This window comes from Perca fluviatilis, chromosome 14, assembly GCF_010015445.1.
Source record: "Perca fluviatilis chromosome 14, GENO_Pfluv_1.0, whole genome shotgun sequence".
Taxonomy (NCBI): Eukaryota; Metazoa; Chordata; class Actinopteri; order Perciformes; family Percidae; genus Perca; species Perca fluviatilis.
The window spans coordinates 36636879-36660299 of record NC_053125.1 but is presented as its reverse complement, the minus strand read 5'-3'; the positions used below and the strand labels follow the sequence as shown (position 1 = coordinate 36660299).

Genomic DNA, 23421 nt, shown 5'->3' with positions numbered 1-23421 from the left:
TTACATTTTCAAGTCAAAATGTGTAAGTATTGAGTATGGAATGCCATTTTATTCAGAATTAAATAAATGAATAAATACATAAATATGCCCTTGAAATACATCATGAAATAAATAAATGAGGCAATAAATACATAATTAAATACATGTAATTATTTCATGAGACTTTTATTTCATAAGTCCACATTTATCTATTTCCGTGGACTTTTATTTCCTAATGCTAATCAGGGGGCGTGGCTGTCTCTCACATTCAGAACAGAGCCGTGGGCAGAAAAAGGCTGGCGAAGTGACCGGCAGTTTGCCGTGCTCTTTACCCAGCGCACAGTCACCTATTCTGGGGTAACTAGACCACCAACTAGCGCTGACCCAGAGGTGTATAGTGTATAGTCCAGGTGCCAGAAAGTAAAAATCCTGCCATGTTTTTGGATCTGCCTCTACATCTAGAACAGGTGTTTTCACTAACGAGCTCATCTACCTGGTAGAGGAGCTGGTTTAGTGATGGAAAGCTGCTGGACAGGATTTTTACTTTCTGGCACCTGGACTATACACCTCTGCGCTGACCTTTTTTATTAATAAGGGAAATAATTCCACTAATTAACCCTGAAAAGCACACCTGTGAAGGTAAAACCATTCCAGGTGACTACCTCATGAAGCTCATTGAGAGAACACCAAGGGTTTGCAGAGTTATCAAAAAAAGCAAAGGGTGGCTACTTTGAAGAATCTAAAATATAAGACATGTTTTCAGTTATTTCACACTTTTTTGTTAAGTACATAATTCCATATGTGTTCATTCATAGTTTTGATGCCTTCAGTGAGAATCTACAATGTAAATAGTCATGAAAATAAAGGAAACACATTGAATGAGAAGGTGTGTCCAAACTTTTGGCCTGTACTGTACATATAGGAAAATGCATACGTAGATTGTTAGATGGGTATAGATTAATTGCTGCTAACGTTTTTGGTGATGATTGGAAACGTAAAGTGGCGCGAAAACACGGGAAGGTGCGTGCGGTCCGAATATGGCCAATAGCAGCGAGTGGTGTCCAAACGTGGACACAGTGACGCTAGAGAAAGAACAGAGAGAGAGAGAGAGAGAGAGAGAGAGAGGTGCTAACGTTAGCTAAAACAAAGTGGTGGAGCGAGCTAGAGAAAGATCAGAGAGAGAGAGAGGTGCTAACGTTACATAAAACAAAGCGAGTTCCCTGTACAGGGAGCACCCGGTCATACCGTATAACTCGCTGTGCTCCGACCCCATTTTTTGTTGTTATGGAAACGACAGGTATGGCTACTCCACTTGTCATTGGTCGGCTGTCGGTTTACTCCATATAGGATTATAATGTAAAAACCAGACGCTGGCAGCTTAAAAAAAGACGCCAAGTGTGAAACATACAGCCTTACGTGACGGGCCTTTTTTATTTCTCGATTAATCGTTGAGCCATAATTCAAATTCAGCTTTTGAAATTGAAAATCGAGAATTATTTATTAATTTCCAAAGAGTTTAATTCACAACAAACGCATTCAGATACAGATGGTTTTCAAAAGTAAAATATTTCAATATTAAAGTGCTCATATTATGCTCATTTTCAGGTTCATAATTGTATTTAAAGCTTATATCAGAAGAGGTTTATGGGGTTTAATTTTCAAAAAACACCATATTTTTGTTGTACTGCACATTGCTGCAGCTCCTCTTTTCACCCTTTGTGTTGAGCTCTCTGTTTAAGCTACAGAGTGAGACATCTCACTTCTGTTCCATCTTTGTTGGGAGTTGCACATGCTCAGTAGCTAGGTAAGGACTACTAGCCAGTCAGAAGCAGAGTATGAGGGCGTGCCCTGACAGTAGCTAGGTAAGGACTACTAGCCAGTCAGAAGCAGAGTATGAGGGCGTGCCCCGACAGTAGCTAGGTAAGGACTACTAGCCAGTCAGAAGCAGAGTATGAGGGCGTGCCCTGACAGTAGCTAGGTAAGGACTACTAGTCAGTCAGAAGCAAAGTATGAGGACGTCCCCTGACAGTACCTAGGTGAGGACTACTAGCCAGTCAGAAGCAGAGTATGAGGGCGTGCCCTGACAGTACCTAGGTAAGGACTACTAGCCAGTCAGAAGCAGAGTATGAGGGCGTGCCCTGACAGTACCTAGGTAAGGACTACTAGCCAGTCAGAAGCAGAGTATGAGGGCGTGCCCTGACAGTACCTAGGTAAGGACTACTAGCCAGTCAGAAGCAGAGTATGAGGGTGTGCCATGACAGTACCTAAGTAAAGACTACTAGCCAGTCAGAAGTAAACCTATAACGTGCACAATAAAGATATATAACACAATAAAGGAAAGGGAATAAGCCAAAAAGCATAATATGAGCACTTTAAGTATTCAGTGGCTGTTAAAATTAAAATACTCATGTGTCTTATTTGCTTCCATAGAGGCTTTTATTTCGTTCGTCTTTCAACCCGACGTGGGGCAGCTTCCTGTCGGCTGCTGGCTCCTCTTCCTCTTCCTCTTCCCCTGGTAACACAACAACAACAAGCTAAAGCTGTCTGAAACATATAGTCGCCTATACACGCTGGATATTCAGTACAGCGCTGGAAGAGGTATTCAGATCCTTTTACTGCAGTAAAAGTACTAATACCACACTGTTAAAATACTCCATTACAAGTTAAATTCCTGAATTGAAAATGTAAAAAAACATACACACAAAAACTCAGGTGAATGTAGCGGAGTAACTAAAGTAACTAGTAACTAAAGCTGTAACAGGTGAATGTAGCGGAGTAACTAAAGTAACTAGTAACTAAAGCTGTAACAGGTGAATGTAGAGGAGTAACTAAGGTAACTAGTAACTAAAGTAACTAGTAACTAAAGCTGTAACAGGTGAATGTAGAGGAGTAACTAAGGTAACTAGTAACTAAAGCTGGAACAGATGAATGTAGCGGAGTAACTAAAGTAACTAGTAACTAAAGCTGGAACAGGTGAATGTAGCGGAGTAACTAAAGTAACTAGTAACTAAAGCTGTAACAGATGAATGTAGCGGAGTAAAAAGTACAATATTTCTCTCTGAAATGTAGCGAAGTAGAAAGTGGCATGAAAAAAAAAAAAGACTCAAGTTAAAGTACAAGTAGCTCAACATTTGGTACTGAAGTACAGTACTGGAGTAAATGTACTTAGTTACATTCCACCCCTGGGAAGAGTACTTACGTAGTTTTCCCGGGCGGACCATCCAGGGTAAAGCTGTGTGTGGAGCAGTCTCTCCTTCTGGGCCAGATCGTAGTATTTGGACTGTTCGGAGCGCGACAGAGCGTGCCACTGAGAGACGGAGATGGTAATTAGTCACTTCATTCTTCACAGGTTTCATACTTTACTTCCACAAAACACAGGTTTAAAGGTCCCATGACATGGTGCTCTTTGGATTCTTTTATATAGACCTTAGTGGTCCCCTAATACTGTATCTGAAGTCTCTTTTATATAGACCTTAGTGGTCCCCTAATACTGTATCTGAAGTCTCTTTTATATAGACCTTAGTGGTCCCCTAATACTGTATCTGAAGTCTCTTTTATATAGACCTTAGTGGTCCCCTAATACTGTATCTGAAGTCTCTTTTATATAGACCTTAGTGGTCCCCTAATACTGTATCTGAAGTCTCTTTTATATAGACCTTAGTGGTCCCCTAATACTGTATCTGAAGTCTCTTTTATATAGACCTTAGTGGTCCCCTAATACTCAGGGCTCGGTTTACACCTATCACCATTTCTAGCCACTGGGGGACCATAGACAGGCTGTGGGAACGCATATTAATGTTAAAAAACCTCATGAAGTGACATTTTAATGCCATGGGACCTTTAAAAAAGAAGGGTCCTAATGAAAGCAGCAGCTTTTAAAAGCTGTATTCTTAATTTGATTTGCGGATTCAATTAATGCTGCGTTCCAGGCAGCCCGTAACTCGTGTTTTCACGACCTTCTACCAATGAAAGCGCCCTGGAACAGCATTCAAACCAGTAACTTACTCCCCTAGAACTGGTACCAGATGGTTGTACTTCCAGTTACAGTTTCTGACGTCACACACACACATGAACAACAATGGCGCCCCCTGTTGATGCTGTACAGACGCCGGTGATTAACGGTGAGAAACAGAAATAAATAGACAGAAATAGGCAACGTAAAGTAATTCCGCAAATTGTAATCAAAACAATACACATACGGTTGTGTACTACTACAGGTTACGTTTATTAAATAAAGCCCAAAATATGTCGCCGACTAGAAATCACTAGTATCAGCTAGCGGCTAGCTAACGTTAACGTTAAGGCTCTGACACACCAACCAGACGGCCGACCTTCAGCAGAAAAGCCAGTCAGACTGATCAGTCTCCTCGAGTCGGTCCAATGAGTGCCTCAGAACACACCGAAGAGACGCCGACTTGAGCGTACGTTCTGCGCGTGCGCGAGACGTAATACATCTGTATTGTCGCCCCAAAAAATTTAAACCGGCAGCTGATTGGACGATCGCGTCATGTGGGTTTGGCTTCTCCGGAATTTCCAAACCAAGACCACAAGGGCGGCTTCGTTAGGAATACGATCTCGTATTTTACAAAGATAGTTCACCGAAACGTGTTTCTGAAAACATTTTAAGCGAGAAATAGGCCGTTCAGCTCAACAAAGGTCAGTTTAAAAGATTTTCGTCAGATTTTGAGAGACTCTAGTCACGCTCATCCCGCTCGTCATTTTCGGGTCAGATGGGTCATTAAGTCTGACTGCCCGCCAAAATGAACGCCGACAGCTCCGGCGGCTGACGACGGCACGGAACACACCGAACAGACTCGAGTCACCGACCTCGCCAGACTGTCCGACGGCTGATCATCGGGTTGGTGCGTCAGCGCCTTAGGCAGCCTAACCTGAACCCTGCCAACGGCACAACGTTTAGCATGGAACGCTACCAAGTTGTGAGTCCTGACTTGGAAGTCGTAATTTTTGGGCTAAAAATTGTGTTAATTTGTAATTGTGAAACTGCATTCTCAGTGTACTCTCTGGCTCACCTTGCGTCCCAGGATACGGTTAACAGCGGCGCTCTCTCTCTCTCGTCCCTCCTGCAGCACTTTGTGTCTCGTCTCCTTCATGTAGAGCATGAAGGCGTTCAGAGGCTTCTTCACTGCCGGCCGGCTACCAAGAGATGCAGAGACAGGTAGTCAAATATTGCAGACAGAGTGTCAAATATTGCAGACAGAGTGTCAAATATTGCAGACAGAGTGTCAAATATTGCAGAGATAGGCAGCCAAAAATATTACGAAGATAGGCAGCCACATATTGTAGAGATAGGCAGCCAAATATTGCAGAGACAGGCAGTCAAACACTGCATAGACGGGCCTTCAAATACTGCAGAGACAAGTGCGTCCAATACATGCAGAGACAGGCTGTCAAATACTTCAGAGACAGGCTGTCGAATACTGCAGAGACAGGCTGTCAAATACTACAGAGACAGGCCGTCGAATACTTCAGAGACAGGCAGTCAAATACTGCAGAGACAGGCAGTCAAATACTGCAGACAGGCAGTCAAATACTGCAGAGACAGGCCGTCAAATACTGCAGACAGGCAGTCAAATACTGCAGAGACAGGCTGTCAAATACTGCAGAGACAGGCTGTCAAATACTGCAGAGACAGGCTGTCAAATACTGCAGAGACAGGCCGTCAAATACTGCAAGACAGGCCGTCAAATACTGCAGAGACAGGCCGTCAAATACTGCAGACAGGCCGTCAAATACTGCAGAGACAGGCTGTCAAATACTGCAGAGACAGGCCGTCAAATACTGCAGAGACAGGCCGTCAAATACTGCAGACAGGCCGTCAAATACTGCAGACAGGCCGTCAAATACTGCAGGAGTCCTGCAAACTGCAGCTTTGAAGGCAGTAGCAATACTTAAAGTCAGTGCAGTGGTAGTCTCGCATTGCCAGACCTTCCTCCGCAGCACTGTGGAGGAAGGTCTGTCTAGTCCACACAGCATTCTGGGATGGGAGAAAAACATGCTCTGGTTTATTGGCATTTCTTTAAACCAATCACAATCATCGTGGGCGGGGCTAAGCTCCGAGCATAGCCACAGTGCCTCTGCAAAATAGCCTCTGGAAGGAGCTTGTTTTGGTGGAACGTGTGTACGTTCAAAAGTAGTTTTAGTCGTGCGAGAGAAAACTAGCTGTCTGGATCGACCGTGCAGAGATCTGAGAAAACTTCCCCGTGCGCTCACCTGGTGACGCCGTTGGCGTGATCGCGGGCGCGCGTGTCGGAGTGGGCGTCGGCCTGCCGGTCAGCGGGTGCACCGATTGGCCGGCTGTACGGAGAGGAGGGAGGGAAGTGCGTGTCGCTGTAGAGGAGGAGAGGGACTAGAGGATGGACGGACGACTGCAGAGACACAGAGGAGAGACAAGAGGATCCTGTAATACAGTGTTTCTCAAAGAGCGGCCCGCATGTAGATTTGGGTTAAATATTCCGTTTAAAATTGTAAATTCAGAACCGTTTAACACAAAAATTGGGGAAAAATCTACAAAATGGTCCAAAAAAAGCCACAAAAATGTGAAAAAAACATTTAAGAAGTGACAAAAACGTACGTGTTTTGGGGGGATATTTTGGCAGTTAAGTGGTTCTCGGTCTGAAAAAGTTTGAGAAACACTTGTGTAATTCGTCTTTATAAAGAGGTACGTAGCAGTAACTGTAGTATCAGTTGTAGTATCAGTTGTCGTAGCAACACATTTTAAAGTAGTTGATGGAACAGGAAGAGACGGCAGCTTGTTGGTTTCATCCAATTGTTTCACCCTAACAGTGTTGGATGGGAAACATACTGACAAGAGGGCAATGCCACACGCACACACACACACACACACACACACACACACACACACACACACACACACACACACACACACACACACACACACACACACACACACACAGCCTGGGGGTGTTCAGACTCTCTGAGATTTACATTTAACAATGATTGTGTTAGATGGGGAACGTATTGGCTTAAAGGGATAACTCACAGAACACACACACACACACACACACACACACACACACACACACACACACACACACACACACTCACTCTGTCTCTCTCTCTCTCTCTCAGCCTGGGGGTGTTACACCCTTCAGACTCTGAGATTTACATTTAACAATGATTGTGTTAGATGGGGAACGAATTAGCTTAAAGGGATAACTTAACACACACACACACACACACACACACACACACAGTAGTCCACTCACAGTGTGAGTGTGTGATCTGGTGTCTCGCCCCCCGCTGGTCAGATTCAGGAACTGCTGCTGTTGTTGAGGTGGGAACCAGTCCACCATCTCCAGATGACCTGAAACATGATGAAAAGCTGCTTGAGTCGATATTAAATATGTTAATAAATATGGAAAGAAGAGCTTCGAAAAGGGAGCATTAGAAGCATGAAATACGCGTCAAAGAAAGCGTTTAATAAAGGGTCAAATTTCAAAATGTCTGTGTGTGTGTCTGTGTGTGTGTCTGTGTGTCTGTGCATGTGTGTATCTGTTTGTGTGTGTCGCTGTGTGTGTGTGTGCATGTGTGTGTGCATGTGTCTGTGTGTGTGTGTGTCTGGGTGTGTGTCTCTGTGTGTTGTGTGTGTCTGCGTACGTGCGACGTCTGTGTGTCTCTGTGTATGTGTGTCTGTGTGCGTGCGTGTGTCTAAGTGTGTGTGTCTGTGTGTGTGTGTGTGTCTGTGTGCGTGCTTGTGTGTTTGTGTATGTGTCTGTGTGTAGGTATCTGTGTGTGTGTATGTGTATCTGTGCGTGTGTGTGTCTGGGTGTGTGTGTGTCTTGGTGTGTGTGTGTGTGTCTGTCTGTGTGTGTTTGTGTGTGCATGTGCGTGTGCATGCGTGTTACCCACCGCAGGTCGGAGCTGCAGCGCTCAGATTGAGTCCGATCTCCTGAAACAATAGTAATCAATAATAATCTTACGGTTACAGGAGATTAAATCAGTCAGTCAGAAGACAAAAAACTGAGAATTAATAAACTAATCTCTGGTGCCGAGTGAAATAAAGATGACTCACATTTATATAATGCAGCATCGTCCAAATTGCCGAAAGCGTAAAGAAACATTCAAAAAATGTCAACAAAAAGCATCAAAAAAAGCCTAAAAAGAAATGTTGAAAGGGTCAAAAAAGCAACGAAAGCGAGAGTTGGAAGCGTCCTAAGCATTAAGAGAAATAAACGCCAAAAGGAGCCTAAAAAAGAGTTCTGTCTAAAAAGCATTAAATAAAAGGATTCATGTCATTAAAAAAAGTACATTTTATACACAAAATGCAATTTGAACAGCTTTAAAAATATATATGTATATTTATAAAGATAATAAAAACATTATACAAAGGACAATTTAGTTTGCACAGTAATTACACACATATATATTATTCATTGATTTATTAACATGTTTAACATTAACTACATTTATAGGCTGCAAAAATCCGAAGACATTCAATGTTTTAAATAATATAATTAGAATAAACACCTTAATTATGTTTTTGACCTCAAACATGGTAATACAACTATTAACTATATTAATTAATATCATATATATATATATATATATATATGTGTATATATTTTAAATATATATATATATATATATATATATATATATATATAAATAAAGTGTATATATTTTAAATAATGAGCACTCACCCCTCTGCTGATTATCTGTTCCATCTGTTGTCTTGAGTCAGAAACTAAACTAGATTTACTAATAATCTTTTTTTTTTAACACGAGACGAATGAAAGATCTTCACACAGACTGGTGGGATTAAAGCTTGTTTGATGTTTATGAAACCTCACACACACACACACACACATATACACACACAAACAGAGACATACACACACACATATAGACACACAGAGACACACACACACACACATATACACACACAAACAGAGACATACACACACACACAAACCCACATATACAGACACACAGAGACACACACACAGACAAACAAACACAGAAACACACACACACATAAACACACGCACACACACACACCCACACACACACATACAGACAAACACACACATATACAGACACACACACACGCAAACAGAGAGACATACACAGACACACACACACATACATACACACTCAAAGACACAAGCACACATACACACACACACACACACACACACTCAAACTATCCTGACAGCTGTGCCGGCACTTCCACGGGGAAACTCTGACACACCCGACCTGAGGGAGGGAAAGCGGCGTCGGAGGTCAAAGGTCAGGAGGCTGCAGCGGTCCACTGTCGTCGGGCAGACACGTCGCCGTGGAAACGTCGTGGCCGTTAACGTGTTCGTACCAAACGATTCAGAGGGCTACAGAAGCGTGACGCAGACCAAAACTCAGCGCCGGAGGCACTCAATGCCGGATTATGTTAATTATTATTATATTAATTAAATTTAGGATAAAGGACTAAATGCACATGTGCCGTTACTGAGCGCTGCTGGTGATTATGTTGAGATGATTGTTAAATTGCCAACTGTCTTTTTCTGTTTTCCGGTGTCTGTTTTTCACGGTATATTTTATTATGGAGCTATTATACTGCCGACTTGGCCGGGACTCCCTCGAAAAAAAAGAGATTCTTAATCTCAATTGGATTAATTAATAATAAAATAAAAACTAAATAACAGCTTCAGGTAGGGCTGGGCGATATGGAGAAAATCAAATATCACAATATTTTTTTGACCAAATACCTCGATATCGATACGGCAACGATATTGTATTGTTGACTATTGGTGCTTTCACAAAATATTTATTTATTTTAGATAAATAATCATCAGTAATGTGGATTTAATGACTAAGTGGGTAAAGGCAAATAATAGAAGAGTTACAACAGTCTGGTAGGTTCAGACAATGACATCACTTTACTGTAATGTAGCCTTTAAAACCAGGAAATGACATCACTTTACTGTAATGTAGCCTTTAAAACCAGTAAATGACACTCATGCCATATAACGATATTACGATATCCAAAATCTAAGATGATATCTAGTCTAGTATCACGATATAAATATAATATCGATATATATTTCCCAGCTCTAGCTTCAGTTCCCTGTCGCTATGGGACAGCAAAGGAGAAGCGCTGAAAAGTTTCTAAATGTAGTCGACAATTTAGGTGCTGTGTAATTTATTGAACATTTTTATTGTGATTACGATTTTGGCTCCTAATAATCACAAAAAAAGGATTATTTCGCACATTGCGTTTTGCAAGTAAACTCTTATTTTGTCTTGTTCTGATTTTTTTTTATTATGTTCAAACGGGAAAAGTATGAAGGGAATTTTTTTTTATCTCAGTTAAAAAAAGAAGGTAATATTTCAAGTAAAAAGTCGAAATATTTCAAGAGATAAAAGTATGAAGGGAAATGTCTCAGTTCAAGGGGTTTTCACTGTTGAATTGCTTCACCGTTTTCCGCTGTTTTTCAACTTCAATAAATGCAACATCTTTCCAAAGGTCAACCAGGATTAATGTTAAAGGTGCCCTGCCACTCGTATTTCATGACTATGTGGTTCTATCATGGACACTGTAACATATTTTTGTGGAAAAAATGCCTTGGTTACCTTGTTTCAAGCCATTCTAGCGTGGTATAGAAAGCCTGCAGGAAGACTCAGCTCGATTTGTGCCAGTCCTCATTAATATTCAACAAGCTAAGCTGCTTCAATCTGATTGGCTAACAACTAGCCTGGCTGTCAGAATCCTTTACCCAGCCCAACTGGGCGAGCTCATGAATAGTAATGAGCTCAGGCAGTATGATGTCAGACTGACCAGCTTCTGTGATTGGTCTGATTTCTCTGCTTATTTATGTTCAGTGTCTAGAGCTGACAGAGGAGGTAGCAGTTCATTTTCACATTCACCACATAACACACACACACATATGGACCTGACAGATTTAAAAAAAATACAGGTAAAAACGGTTTTGTGTGGCAGGGCACCTTTAAATAATCCTGATTTCAATATTGACCAAAATAACAGTGATTATCATTTTTCTTTTCCCAAGCAGCCCTGGTCCGCTTAAGATGGACCAGGGCTGGACCCAGCAGGACATTGCTTCCGTGTCGGTACTCCTGCCTGCTTCTCCAAACTACTACGTCTTTGTCATACTTTTCTGGAGTTATTGTTACTTTTTCCGAAGCTTTCTTTTTCAAGCGTTTTCTAGTCGCCTTTTGCAAAAACAATTTGCTTTTTTTTCAAGATTGTTTGTCTCTTTTCCCCCGACAGGTATTTTTTTTGTCTTAAAGGTGCCGTAGGTAGGATTGTGAAGATCCAGGACTTAGCCAAAAAATTTGAACATCGACAACTTCTCAGTCCCTCCCCCCTCCTTTCCGCTAAAGCCCAAAACGGTCTCCTAAGCCCTTCCCCCCACAAGGGAGAGCTGTGCACGATAGAGCGCATGTGAACCTATCTGTAGCTCGTGTGCGGGGAACGGGAGGACGCTATGAAATGCGTGTGGATAAGCAGTGATTGACACACAGTTAGACACACCCCCTTGGCCCTGATTGGTGCATCTGAACCGGGAGCGGTGGATGTTTTGCAAATCGCACTACAGGCTGTAGGTGGTGCCAGAGGAACTGGATTTTTTTTTTTATTACCTGCTTCATGTAGTTCTACTGGAACATAGGTTCAGTTTCAGCAAAATATGACAGAAAGTTAGTTTCATAAGGCTTATGTACTGCACCTTTAAAACCAAGGAAAACATTACTTACGATCAGAACAGAAAGTACACTCCGTTTCTCAAACAAAACATAGTTTGCTTTTCTATACGTGGAGAATATGAGGTTATCTTTAATGCATAGAAAACTAGGAAGCATAAAAACTGAAAAGCTTAAACACAATCATAGGAACAGGTTATATTTAATGTTCAAACGAACAGTACTGTATAGAGCCGAATATAATATGACCCTGATCATAGGACGACCCCTAATTAATAACTAATTGTTGGAAAAAATTGTTTTTCTTAAGTTCATCGCAAAAACGCTGAAAAAGACCGCGGCAATTCTCTCGCGCTGGGCAAGACCGCCGCAAACCCAGCCCGTTACGGGGCATCGTTCGCCTGCACTCCGAGCCGAGGCTTTTGGGCTCGCCATCGCCGTACTTTACGTTATGTGACGCAGTATTAATTGGCTACTTGGCAGTTGTTTGGGGACTCTACTTTCTTGATATTAATGTACGTCAGTTACATTCAAGCCGAGTTACTACTAGGGCTGTGCTCGATTGAAGAAATTCTCAGTCGACTAACACTCGTTCAATTGTATCGACTGATCGATTAGTTGATTTAATCGACAGATCTGTAAAATCTGAGTTTCTCCGCAAAGAGTCATGCAAAAAGCGCCACTTTAATTCTTGTGTTTACCAGAGATGTGCTCGTACGTTTCTTGGAAATAAGTCATTCAGCGTGAAGAAAAGCATAAAACGTGACTAATCGACTAAAAGAAATCTAAGTTGACTAAGACCAAAACGACCGATTAGTCGACTAATCGACTAAGAGGGAGCAGCCCCAGTTGCTACAAAGCTAATTAAGACTCCACACAACTCTCTCTGCGTTTCTCAGTATGACTGTGGTCAGAAGATTGTGGCATCCGCAGAAACTCGAGGAGATAATGACCTCTTCTGAAGAGTCCATCATGTGTTTTTAATCCTCCGTGTCCTCCTTCGCTACTAGCAACTGTGGAGAAGGGGGGTGCGCGAGATCACGGAAGGCTTGTATCATGTGACCGCGCCAACAGATTTGTTGTCATTACTTAGAATTCCTCATGGGGGCGTCAGAAACTACTAAAGCACTATAGCTTTATCCCTCTTGTTGTCCTCGGGTCAAATCTGACCCATTTTCAAAAAGTTTCTGCATCAAAAATTTTGGGTTTTCTTTCAACCACATTTTCAAACAAAATAACGTGGTTGGTTCGCTACAACGCACTTCACAAGTTAAATAAATGATCAGTTCACTACTTTCATTGAATTTGGGTGTTTTATTCAATTTTATAGCATGTAAAGAAAAATTTAAGTGACAAAAACGTCAGGAAAAGTCACCAAAAAAAATGGGAAAAGCTTAAAAAAATGAAACGCGCAGAAAATATTGTCAGAAACTTCAACAAAAGTGACAAAAGTGTCGAAAAAGACGACCTAAACGTTGCCTTTTTTAACATTTTAACCCAGAAAAACTAAAAGTTTCACGGTTCGACGACGGGGAAGACAACACAAGGGTTAACGTCAATCAAAACTTTTTCTCATTCCTTTACTAACTTGGCCTCCTTTAGAGCCTCTTTTCATCTTTCAGGCTTCCTCGTTCTCTTGGGAGTTTGGAGGGCTCTGGTCATGAGCGGCACATTCAGTTTACCGCTATTTGGCGCCACCCTGTTGCTTTTGGATGTTTAAAAGTCTAGCCCACGCATGTACAGTAGTACGACCTCGATAGTTCATATAACTAGAAAAGGGAACAAAAACGGCTGTCTTATATTCGTGTCAATACGGTAAATTATAACATTTTCATGTGACACATGATACCCTATTTTACCATGTAAATAAACATAAAAATAAATTTTATAAACTTAAAACACACTTCATTTAAAGTGGACAGAAACAAAATAAAACTACCAAAAGCCGTCTTGGTTCATCTTTCCACTGTTCCAACAATCACCACTCTGGTTTGGTTGAAATAAACCCTTAATTCACCCATTTACATGTGGAAATATACTGGCTCTATACACGCTAAAAGTCCTGATTATTTACATGGAGTCTGGTGGAGATATACTGGCTCTATACACGCTAAAAGTCCTGATTATTTACATGGAGTCTGGTGGAGTTTGGTGGTGATGGTGATTTCGGGGATTTCGGGGCTGTTTCATGTTAAACTAAAAGGATCTTACTCTTTAACTAAAAGCTCTATCTCTGTAGGGATCCATCCCATAATGTTGTCACACACTTAGAATAATAATCTGAGTCTGTCAGCGGCAGAAACAGAACTTTTAGTGGACGGGAACTGACGAAAGGGAACATTTGTCCTGCAGGGTTCTCACTCAATACTGGACCAATTTCAAAGATTCTTGTTCAATCACTGAGACACAAAAAACCTGGGAGAATACAGTCCAGGTTGAAAAACTGTAATTCCTCTTTAATACAAAAAAGAAAAAGCAATCAAACAGCTTCAGGACTCGAGCGCGTCCGCGGCTCTCTCCGCTTCGCCCTGGTGGCTCTTCATCACGTGCGTTTTCAGACAGTGGCTCTGCGTGAAGGCCCGGTCGCAGAGCGTGCACTTGTACGGTCTCTCCCCGTTGTGCGTCCTCATGTGGACGTTCAGGTACTCCTTGCGAGCGCACGCCTTGCCGCAAACGGCGCACACAAACGGCTTGGCGCCTGTGTGCGTTTTCTCGTGACCCCTGAGCGTGGACATGGACTTGAAGGTCCGCCCGCACTCGGAGCACTCGTACGGTCTCTCCCCTGTGTGGATCCTCATGTGTCTCGTCAGGGCGCCGAGAGACGACAACCCCTTACCGCATTCGCCGCACACCGTCTTCTCCTCGCCGTGCGTCTTCATGTGGACCCGCAACTCGCCTCCCGTGTGGAACGCTTTGCAGCAAACGTCGCAGAGGTGGCTCCGGGCTCGCTCCGTGTGGATTTTTGCGTGTTCTCTCATTTTCCCGGGAGTCAAAAAGCGCCTCCCGCAATCCGGGCAACTGTAGCGCCGATCGCCGGCGTGCGCCATCTTGTGCAGCGACAGCGCTCGGAAGTGGCTGACCGATTGGCCGCACACGTCGCAGCGGAACGGCTTCTCCCCCGTGTGCTTGGCGCCGTGGACCCTCAGCAGGGACTTGGAGCTGAACGACTGGCCGCAGACGTCGCACTTGTGGGGTTTCTCCTCCATGTGCTGGAACCGGTGCGCGCTCAGGCTGGATTTGAGCGTGTACGCTTTGCCGCAGATGTCGCACTTGTACGGCCGCTCGCCCGTGTGCAGAGCGGCGTGCCGGCGGAGAGTGACGGCGGAGAGGAAGGCCTTCCCGCAGACGTCGCAGCCGTGCGTCTCCTGGTGACTCTGCAGGTGACTCCTCAGCTCCTCCGCGGACTCCCAACGCCGTCCGCACACGCCGCAGAGCCCCTCGGGCTCGTCCACGTGACTCACGGCGTGTTTGATCAGCATGCTGGTCGACCCGCGCAGAGCGTGGCACACTCTGCACGACACGGGAGCGCCGCCGCGGCTCGGTTCCCTTTTCTTCTTTTTGACTCCGAGCGCGTTCCGCCTCCCTCTCCTCTCGGCAGCTTGGCACTCCTTTGGCTCCTCCTCCTCGTCACGCTCGCCTGGTTCCCACTCGCCATCATCGTCGTCGTCTCCGTCGTCCCGTTCGCTGTCAGCGGCAGAAGAAGAAAGGGCAGCGGCGTCGTCTTCTTCTGATGTCCCGGCTCGCCGTTGTTCCTCAGTTTCCGTCTGTTTTTGCCGCCTCGACCTGCGGGACGGACCGGCCGCCTCGTCGCTCTCCTCTCTCCCTACAGGACTGTTGTTGGAACTGAAGGCAGAAAAATAGGCAGATCTCTTAGAACAGACACACACACACACACACACACACACACACACAGAAACCTCCCCCAACCGACTCCTTCTCCATAAACAACATGAGATCAAGGAGAGGGTTAACTTCTCCTGCTCCAGGTTTCCCACCGTGGTCAGAAAGAACAGAGGAGACACTTTGTTTCTCTCACTAGGACTCTAGAGTCTCTCTCACTCACTCTACCACACACACACACACACACACACAGAAACAGACACACAAACACACAGACAGAGAGTAACACACACAGAAACAGACACACACACAGTAACACACAGAAAGACACACACACAGAAACACACACACACACACACACACACACACACACACACAGACACAGAACAAACACACACAGAGACAGACACACACACACACACACACACACACACAGAGACACACAGAACAAACACACACACACAGAGACAGACACACACACACACAGAAACACACACACACACAGAAACAGACAGACACACACACACACACATATAGACAGTAACACACACAGTCACACACAGAAACAGACACACACACACACAGAGACACACACAGAGACACACAGAGACAGACACACACACACACACACAGAAACACACACACACACACACACACACACAGAAACAAACACACACACAAACACACACACACACACACACACACACTCTCTCACACAAACACACACACACAGACCCTAAGCTCCACATTTCAGTATTTAGTAGAAGAAGCGAGGACAATAAACCGTCCAGATGTTATCAGAGGCTGTGAGACGCTGCCGCTGGTTTACCTGCCGAAATCTTCCCTGTTTACATCACTTCCTGTGTCCCCGGCGGCTTCCTGTTCTCTCTGCTGAGGGACAGGAAGTTGCTCCGTGCTCGTCAGGGATGTCTTCGCTGCCTGCAAGAAACCAAACAGTTGGACTTTTGGACTTTTTTTTTTTTAAAAGCTTTAGTGCCTAACTTGTTTTATATTACTGAACGGCAAAGCCCAACACTGTCAATTTCCGCTATTTCAGCAAATGCACCTGCGCCCATCTGTGGCCCATGGGAATGATTTACCTAGAAAGATAATCAAAATGAGGGAGTTTAAAGGTTTATTTAAAGTGCTCATATGATGCTTTTTGGCTTGTTCCCTTTTCTTTATTGTGTTATATATCTTTTTTTGTGCACATTATAGGTTTACAAAGTGAAAAAGCCCAAAGTCCCCCCAAAGGGACTTACCATCTCCAACAGAAAACGCTGTTCACAAACTGCTCCAAACAGCTCTATTGTAGTCCAGCCTTTACTTCAGAGACAAACGTTATAATGCTCACCTAGCTGCTAGCATGGCACGCCCTCATACTCTGCTTCTGACTGGCTAGTAGTCCTTACCTAGCTACCGTCAGGGCACGCCCTCATACTCTGCTTCTGACTGGCTAGTAGTCCTTACCTAGCTACTGTCAGGGCACGCCCTCATACTCTGCTTCTGACTGGCTAGTAGTCCTTACCTAGCTACTGTCAGGGCACGCCCTCATACTCTGCTTCTGACTGGCTAGTAGTCCTTACCTAGCTACTGTCAGGGCACGCCCTCATACTCTGCTTCTGACTGGCTAGTAGTCCTTACCTAGCTACTGAGCATATGCGACTCCCAACAAAGATGTAACAGAAGTGAGATGTCTCACTCTGTAGCTCAAACAGAGAGCTCAACACACAGGGTGAAAAGAGGAGCTGCAGCAATGTGCAGTACAACAAAAACTTTTTTTTTAATTAAACCATGTAAACCTATTCTGGTACAACCTCTAAATACAATTATGTACCTGAAAAATGAGCATAATATGAGCACTTTAAGCTCTTTAAATGTGTTGATTTAAGGGAAGAAGATTCCCTGATTTAATAGTTTAGAATAAGAGATCAGAGACGAAGAGTTGACATGTTCCTGCTTTTTCTGTGTGGATTAGTTTTCCGCCGATATGAATAATGAAACTCACAGATAACAGAGTGTTTGTGTTGTCGTACTTTTGAAAGACGCTGGTTTGAACCCCCCGTGGGGTTGAAATCTGTTTGTTACGGCGCCGAATCGTCGTCTGTGTTCGCTGCGATTTCTTTTAGGATTTGTGTTTCTCCTTTAGGTTTTCTTTGTGGTTTTTGTTGCACAAAAATGAGTCTTGAGTGGAAAGTCACACTTGTGTTTTCTGTGCTTTCGTATGCGAGTTTTGTGTGTTGTAGTTTAGTCAGTTCGCTGTCGAGTCCCCTGTAGAGAAACCACACAGATTAGACTGCATGTCTTACAGGGAGGTGTGTTCAGGTGCATTCTGGGCATGCTAGTCTTACAAGGGAGGTGTGTTCAGGTGCATTCTGGGTGTGCTGGTCTTACAAGGGAGGTGTGTTCAGGTGTATTCTGGGTGTGCTGGTCTTACAAGGGAGGTGTGTTCAGGTGCATTCTGGGTGTGCTGGTCTTACAAGGGAGGTGTGTTCAGGTGCATTCTGGGTGTGCTGGTCTTACAAGGGAGGTGTGTTCAGGTGCATTCTGGAAATATTTCTATCTTGAGGCAGCGGGAAGTGATCGCACCATTGACCAACAAAAACCTGGTCTAAAGTCAATAACTTTGTGTGTGTGTGTGTGTGTCTCTGTCTAAGTGTGTCTCTGTGTGTGTGTTGTGTGTGTGTGTGTGTGTGTGTGTGTGTGTCTGTGAGCTTTTTAAGGAGTTTTGTTGCCTTTTCAAGTTTTTTTTTCGACTTTATTGTGGCCTTTTTTCAAGTATTTTTTGCCGCTTTAAATCAAAAATCCATGCAGACATCCCTACATAGTTGGAGATCTCAAATCCCCCCCCAAGCCCCCCCCCCCTCCCGGTTCGGCGTGCTGAACGTACCTTCACTCGGACGTACAAGGCCGACCTTCCTTTCCCCGAGGACCTGATGGACCTCCTGATCTCCTCTGGCGTCAGCGCCCGGGCCGCCAGCGGTGTCAGTTTCCTGGTGGCGTCGGTGGTGAAGGCTTCAAACGGGCCAATCAGCTGAGGGAAGGTGGACCTCAGCAGGTCCAGGAAGTCCGCTTCCTGCAGGCCTCGGGGGACCCGCAGATGCTTCATCGGAGACTTTAACACACACACACACACACACACACACACACACACACACACACACACACACACACACACACACACACACACACACACACACAATCATCTCAACTCTATTTTTCCTATTTGTTTCATGTCATGAACAGTCACATAGTTCATGTCACTTTGATTTATTTGGTTAAATTAATGGAAATAATTGGATTTATTTATTCTATGTTTCAAACACTGGACTCCCAAACCAAACATATTTGACGTACTGGTGTGTGTGAGCGGTCATGTGACCCTTCTGTTGGACTCGTACCTCCTTTCAGGAGCGTCTTGGTCTGAGAGTCCTTCAACAGACAGACTCGCAGGGTCAGAGCCTTCCTGAGCTTCCTCTTCTGAGTCCCAGCTCTGCAACACAACAACAACAGCTTTACTTTAAAAGAGGCCTGACATGTATACATGATTTATGAATCTGTGTGTGTGTGTGTGTGTTTCTGTTTTTTTGGGGATTAAACTTGCGGATAAATAAACACCACGTAACGTCTCCGAACACAGAACTTTAATGGGTTTGTTGTTGTTGTTGTTGTTGTTGTTGTTTTGTGCGTAGCTGCGAACATCCTGTAACCGAGAGAACTGAGATGTTTTCCGAGGGGAAAACCCTGACATCATACCTGAGCCTTGTGTCTGGTACGTGTTGCCCCGGCTCCGTCAGAGCCTCCTGGTCCAGACCGGGGCTCTGTGCCGCCTCATGGTCCAGACCGGGGCTCTGTGCCGCCTCATGGTCCAGACCGGGGCTCTGTGCCGCCTCCTCGGCACACTCTTCACCCTCCTCTTCCTCAGCGGGGTGGCAGGCGTCCGGGCTCCCCTCCTCCTCCACATCTGAACAGAGACATGAAAAAAGTGATTCATGAGATTCTTCGTAAAGCTAGGGCCGGGTATCGTTCAAAAATATTTGATACCTGTAGCTAAACTGAAATAGAAATTTTTGAAATTTTTTTACGCTAAAAAATTCTAAATTTCAAAAATGTCTTCATTTTCTGCATTCTAATGAATTTTTCTGCAACAATTTATGATGCAAATGTCTTTATTTATGGAAAGGAAATAATAACAGGTTTTTGGGGTGTGTTGCCCCGGCCAGTTTTGATTATTGGGGGGGGGGTGTAACCCCCCTCCATCCCCCCTGTAAATTACGGCCATGCCTGTAGCGACACCGATACTGTGACTTTGAAAATACGATAACGTTGAGGGCCCTATTTAACGTTCTAAGCACAAGGCGTGAAGCGCCTGGTGCAGGTGTGTTCAGGGTCCAAATCCACTTTTTTAGTTTTGACGGCAGTAAAAAGTGTCCGTGTGCCGGGCGCCTGGTCCTAAAGGGTTGTACTTAGTGTCTTCATTAATCAGAGGGGTGTTTTGGCCGTAACATGCAATCAACCAATCAGAGATCATCTCCCATTCATCAACCAATCAGAGATCATCTCCCATTCCCTTTAAAAGCTAGGTGCGTTTGGACCTCGGAGCATTGCTGTTATGATGGAGGATTTGCACCGTAATATTTTTATTGGTAATCTTCTGCATGTGTGGGTGCTGCTGTGCGTCCCTGTGTGTGTAACAAGCATAGTGTGTGTCCCTGTGAACGAGCCTGGGAGCATTTTACTAATGCGCTTAGTTAAAATAACAATGTTTTATTTTCTTTCAACTAACAAAAAACCGGTCTTTCGCAATGTGTATTATTGTTAAAAAACGATATATTGTGCAGCCCTAATCTATTATGTTTTCTTTGAAAACTAATTAAATGTATTTCTCCAAAATGAAAAAGGGGAAATAAACAAATAGAGTCAACATTATAACACCAAAAAAAAAAGGTAAGAAAGAGTTTGAAAAGATTGGAGAGAGAAAAAGAAATGAGTTACCCTTTAGGGGACTGATGGTGTCAGCTGTCGTATGAACGGATGTCTGCTGCTCTTCCTCTTCCTCCTTGGGCCTTTGTTGCCATCGTCTAGATGACTCCTCCTCTTCTTCACACGCAGGTTCATCTGGATCACAGAGAAAAAGTTAGAACATGTGAACCCACCGTTAGGCCAGAAAACACACCGCACGCCTACAGTATATCACCAGCTATTTTCATTTAGGCGTCTATGTCATCAGATCTGCCGCACCGGCGCTAATCATTACTTCCATTGCATTTTATTTACTTATTTATTTTATAGCATTTGAAAAAATATGTTTAAAAGCTTTTAAAATCCGTATCCTGACTAAACTTTGACATGAACGAGTCTGTGATCCACTCAACACGCTCTGATCTTAACTATCAGTCAAAATAATTCATAAGTTCTGCTTTTTTTCCACAAAAGTGCACATTTTAATCGACATAAAGTATTACATTACACACACTTTCATCTTGTTAGTTACAATCTGGAATGTGAAAAGTTACACTAAACGTAGTTAATACGCTCAGGTTTTACGTTAGGTTTCAGATTGTGGAACTCCATTTAGAAAACGGCTAATTTAACGTTTCTTTGCCCGCTGACAAAAGTGCAAACTTTGCATGACATAAAGAGTTACGTAACACACATTTTCATGATGTTATTTATAATTCGGCATTACAGCCTCCAACTGACAGAGACAACGTAGATGCGACGTGAGCAACGTGTCTGAAAATCTTCTGGTAGCTGTGCCGAGAGAAATCTCAATCATTCCCAATCTTACAGAGACAGAGAGCGTAGGTATATGTAAGGAGATAACATAGGCACAGGCTAATTACTGATCACTAACATATTACTGATCACTAACATGCTAGTTAACATTAGTAATTAAACCTAAACAGCTAACGTAAGTCCAAACTGCCTGTGAGCTTCTCCTATACTATACGGTAATTCCTCTACTAGGCGACAGTAAGTCAGGTGGTTATGACTCAATCGTTAGCCTATTTTTATTCTATTTTATCTTCTCACATACAGTTTAAGCCTCAAAGCCCTAAAAAAGTCAGAATAATAGTTCCTTAGCCATCATAGAAAGAAAAAAAATCGCTAAAAAAAGGTTGCAAAAGCATCGCAAAAAACATGAAAAAAACGCCCAACATTTTTTGAAAAGGCGCCCAAAAAAACGTTAAAAAAAGGTTGCAAAAGCATCGCAAAAACATGAAAAAAACGCCCAACATTTTTTGAAAAGGCGCCCAAAAAAACGCTAAAAAAAGGTTGCAAAAGCATCGCAAAAAACATGAAAAAAACGCCCAACATTTTTTGAAAAGGCGCCCAAAAAAACTGAAAAAAAATTGAAAAAAAGCATCCAAAATAACCTTTCTGATTCGGAAAAGTACAATATTTCAGCCTGAGTATGTATTGGAGTATGACTATAAAGTAGCAGATGTAGTGAAAATATTCATGACGTGAAAATATTCAAGTAAAGTACCTCCTAAAGGGTATTTAAGTACAGAAAGGTTACTTGAGTAAAGGTACTTTCTCAGGCTCAGCATCACTGTTCCCATCAGTGAGAAATGTACTGCTCGTTAAAGTTTAAATGGTGATAAAACTCAAACTTTAGATGCTTCCGGTATTAAATCAGCAGATTTTTGAATGGAATTTGGTGCACTGTACTCGGTTCATAGTGTTATTTACTGCTGGGTAAAGTTTAAATTGTGATAAAACTCAAACTTTAGATTTTAATTATTATATATTTTTTGTAAATTTGTCAATTCTATTGTATTGTTATACAGTATATTTAACAGTACTTTTTTATATTCCTGTTTTTATTTCTTTATATGTTAAGTGAGGGTTGTACTTTGAAAACTGAAATTCCTTGTTTGTTTATGCAAACCTGGCCAATATAGCTGATTCGGATTAAATCAGCAGATTTTTGAATGGAGTTTGGTGCACTGTACTCGGTCCACAGTGTATTGTTGTTGTTATTATTGTTATTATTATTATTATTAGCCACCTGTCCTGCATAGAGTGACCCGAGGCTGCAGGAGAAGCTCCAGCAGCCTCCTCTGCCGCTCGTTCTCCTCCCTCAGGTCCGAGGTCTCCTCCTCGTATCCGGCCAGAGTTCTCTCGACCACCGCTAAGATCTCCTGCGCGGCGGCGGTCAGTTTATCGGCGACGATCGCTCTCAGAATCTCCGCTTTAGACAGATTGTAGTCCACGGAGGAAACCAGCATCACGTTCACCGCCATCTTCTCTAGTCTCAAGTTGTGGACCGACAACTAATGCTGTCCGACGGGAAACAGCATTCCTAGACAAAAGGTTCCGCTTCTTTCAGTGGCAGCGGCACCATGGGTGTATTAAGAGAACAACAGCGCCACCTTGTGGACGAGCTGTCCCTTCAAAAATAATACAGATTACTGAGTAAAGAAAAAATTAAGAAAACTACAACAAATCAAACTAAACTGCTATTAATGTATTTAAAATGCATACATAAAAAAGGATTATAAAAAAATGTATACTATGAAATGACAGTAAATAACCTAAAATTATATAATTTAGTATCTTTTCTTTTATTGTCCATATTATTCATGTAGATTTGTCATTTTATCATCCTGTGTATGTTGTGTGTGATGTCTTTAAGCTACTGGGACCTTGAATCTTCTCTTGGGGGTCAAAACAGTATCTATCTATCTATCTATCTATCTATCTATCTATCTATCTATCTATCTATCTATCTAACAACAAAATATGAAAATATATAGAATAAAGACAGATGCCGTCTCCGTGTTATTGTTTATTTTTATTGTTTTGCTTTGCTTCTGTTTGACCCTGTTTTTAATCTCCTGTACTTTGGGATTGGTTTGTCAATGATAAGTGCTCTACACATAAAATGTAATATTA

At 43.1% G+C, this 23421-nt stretch overlaps 2 protein-coding genes across 4 annotated transcripts; both read right to left on the bottom strand.

Annotated features, from left to right (window-relative positions):
- Positions 1-2393: 2393 nt before the first annotated feature.
- On the bottom strand, positions 2394-8864 carry LOC120572900 (transcription factor 7-like). Of its 3 annotated transcripts, none has more exons than XM_039822416.1 (7): positions 8661-8864; positions 7870-7909; positions 7227-7324; positions 6211-6365; positions 5010-5133; positions 3179-3286; positions 2394-2491 (listed from the first exon to the last, which is right to left on the bottom strand). In XM_039822416.1, exons 1-7 carry the CDS (start codon positions 8682-8684, stop codon positions 2432-2434), a joined length of 609 nt encoding a protein of 202 aa, XP_039678350.1. In that variant the 5' UTR covers positions 8685-8864; the 3' UTR covers positions 2394-2431. The 3 variants fall into 3 exon arrangements, with proteins under 3 accessions (XP_039678350.1, XP_039678351.1, XP_039678352.1); XM_039822417.1 differs by having other exon boundaries at positions 7870-7906; XM_039822418.1 differs by lacking the exon at positions 8661-8864 and adding an exon at positions 8033-8131.
- Positions 8865-14105: 5241 nt separating this feature from the next.
- On the bottom strand, positions 14106-22803 carry LOC120572753 (zinc finger protein 774-like). Its single transcript, XM_039822171.1, has 7 exons — positions 22535-22803; positions 20512-20634; positions 19273-19480; positions 18918-19009; positions 18407-18639; positions 16346-16455; positions 14106-15519 (listed from the first exon to the last, which is right to left on the bottom strand). The coding sequence occupies exons 1-7, from the start codon at positions 22767-22769 to the stop codon at positions 14166-14168; spliced, it is 2355 nt and encodes a 784-aa protein (XP_039678105.1). The 5' UTR covers positions 22770-22803; the 3' UTR covers positions 14106-14165.
- Positions 22804-23421: the final 618 nt, after the last annotated feature.

Bases quoted from the DNA above. Each gene is read 5' to 3' on its own strand.
- LOC120572900 (XM_039822416.1), bottom strand. From the start codon at position 8,684: ATGGAACAGATAATCAGCAGAGGG. The intron at 6,366-7,226 runs GTGAGTGGACTA...GTGTCTCTGCAG, and splicing joins CCAGATCACACACTCACACT to TCGTCCGTCCATCCTCTAGT. The intron at 2,492-3,178 runs GTAAGTACTCTT...TTGTGTTACCAG, and splicing joins GGTCCGCCCGGGAAAACTAC to GGGAAGAGGAAGAGGAAGAG.
- LOC120572753 (XM_039822171.1), bottom strand. From the start codon at position 22,769: ATGGCGGTGAACGTGATGCTGGTTTCCTCCGTGGACTACAATCTGTCT. The intron at 19,010-19,272 runs GTATGATGTCAG...GTTGTGTTGCAG, and splicing joins GTACCAGACACAAGGCTCAG to AGCTGGGACTCAGAAGAGGA. The intron at 18,640-18,917 runs GTACGAGTCCAA...TGTGTGTGTGTG, and splicing joins CAAGACGCTCCTGAAAGGAG to TGTTAAAGTCTCCGATGAAG.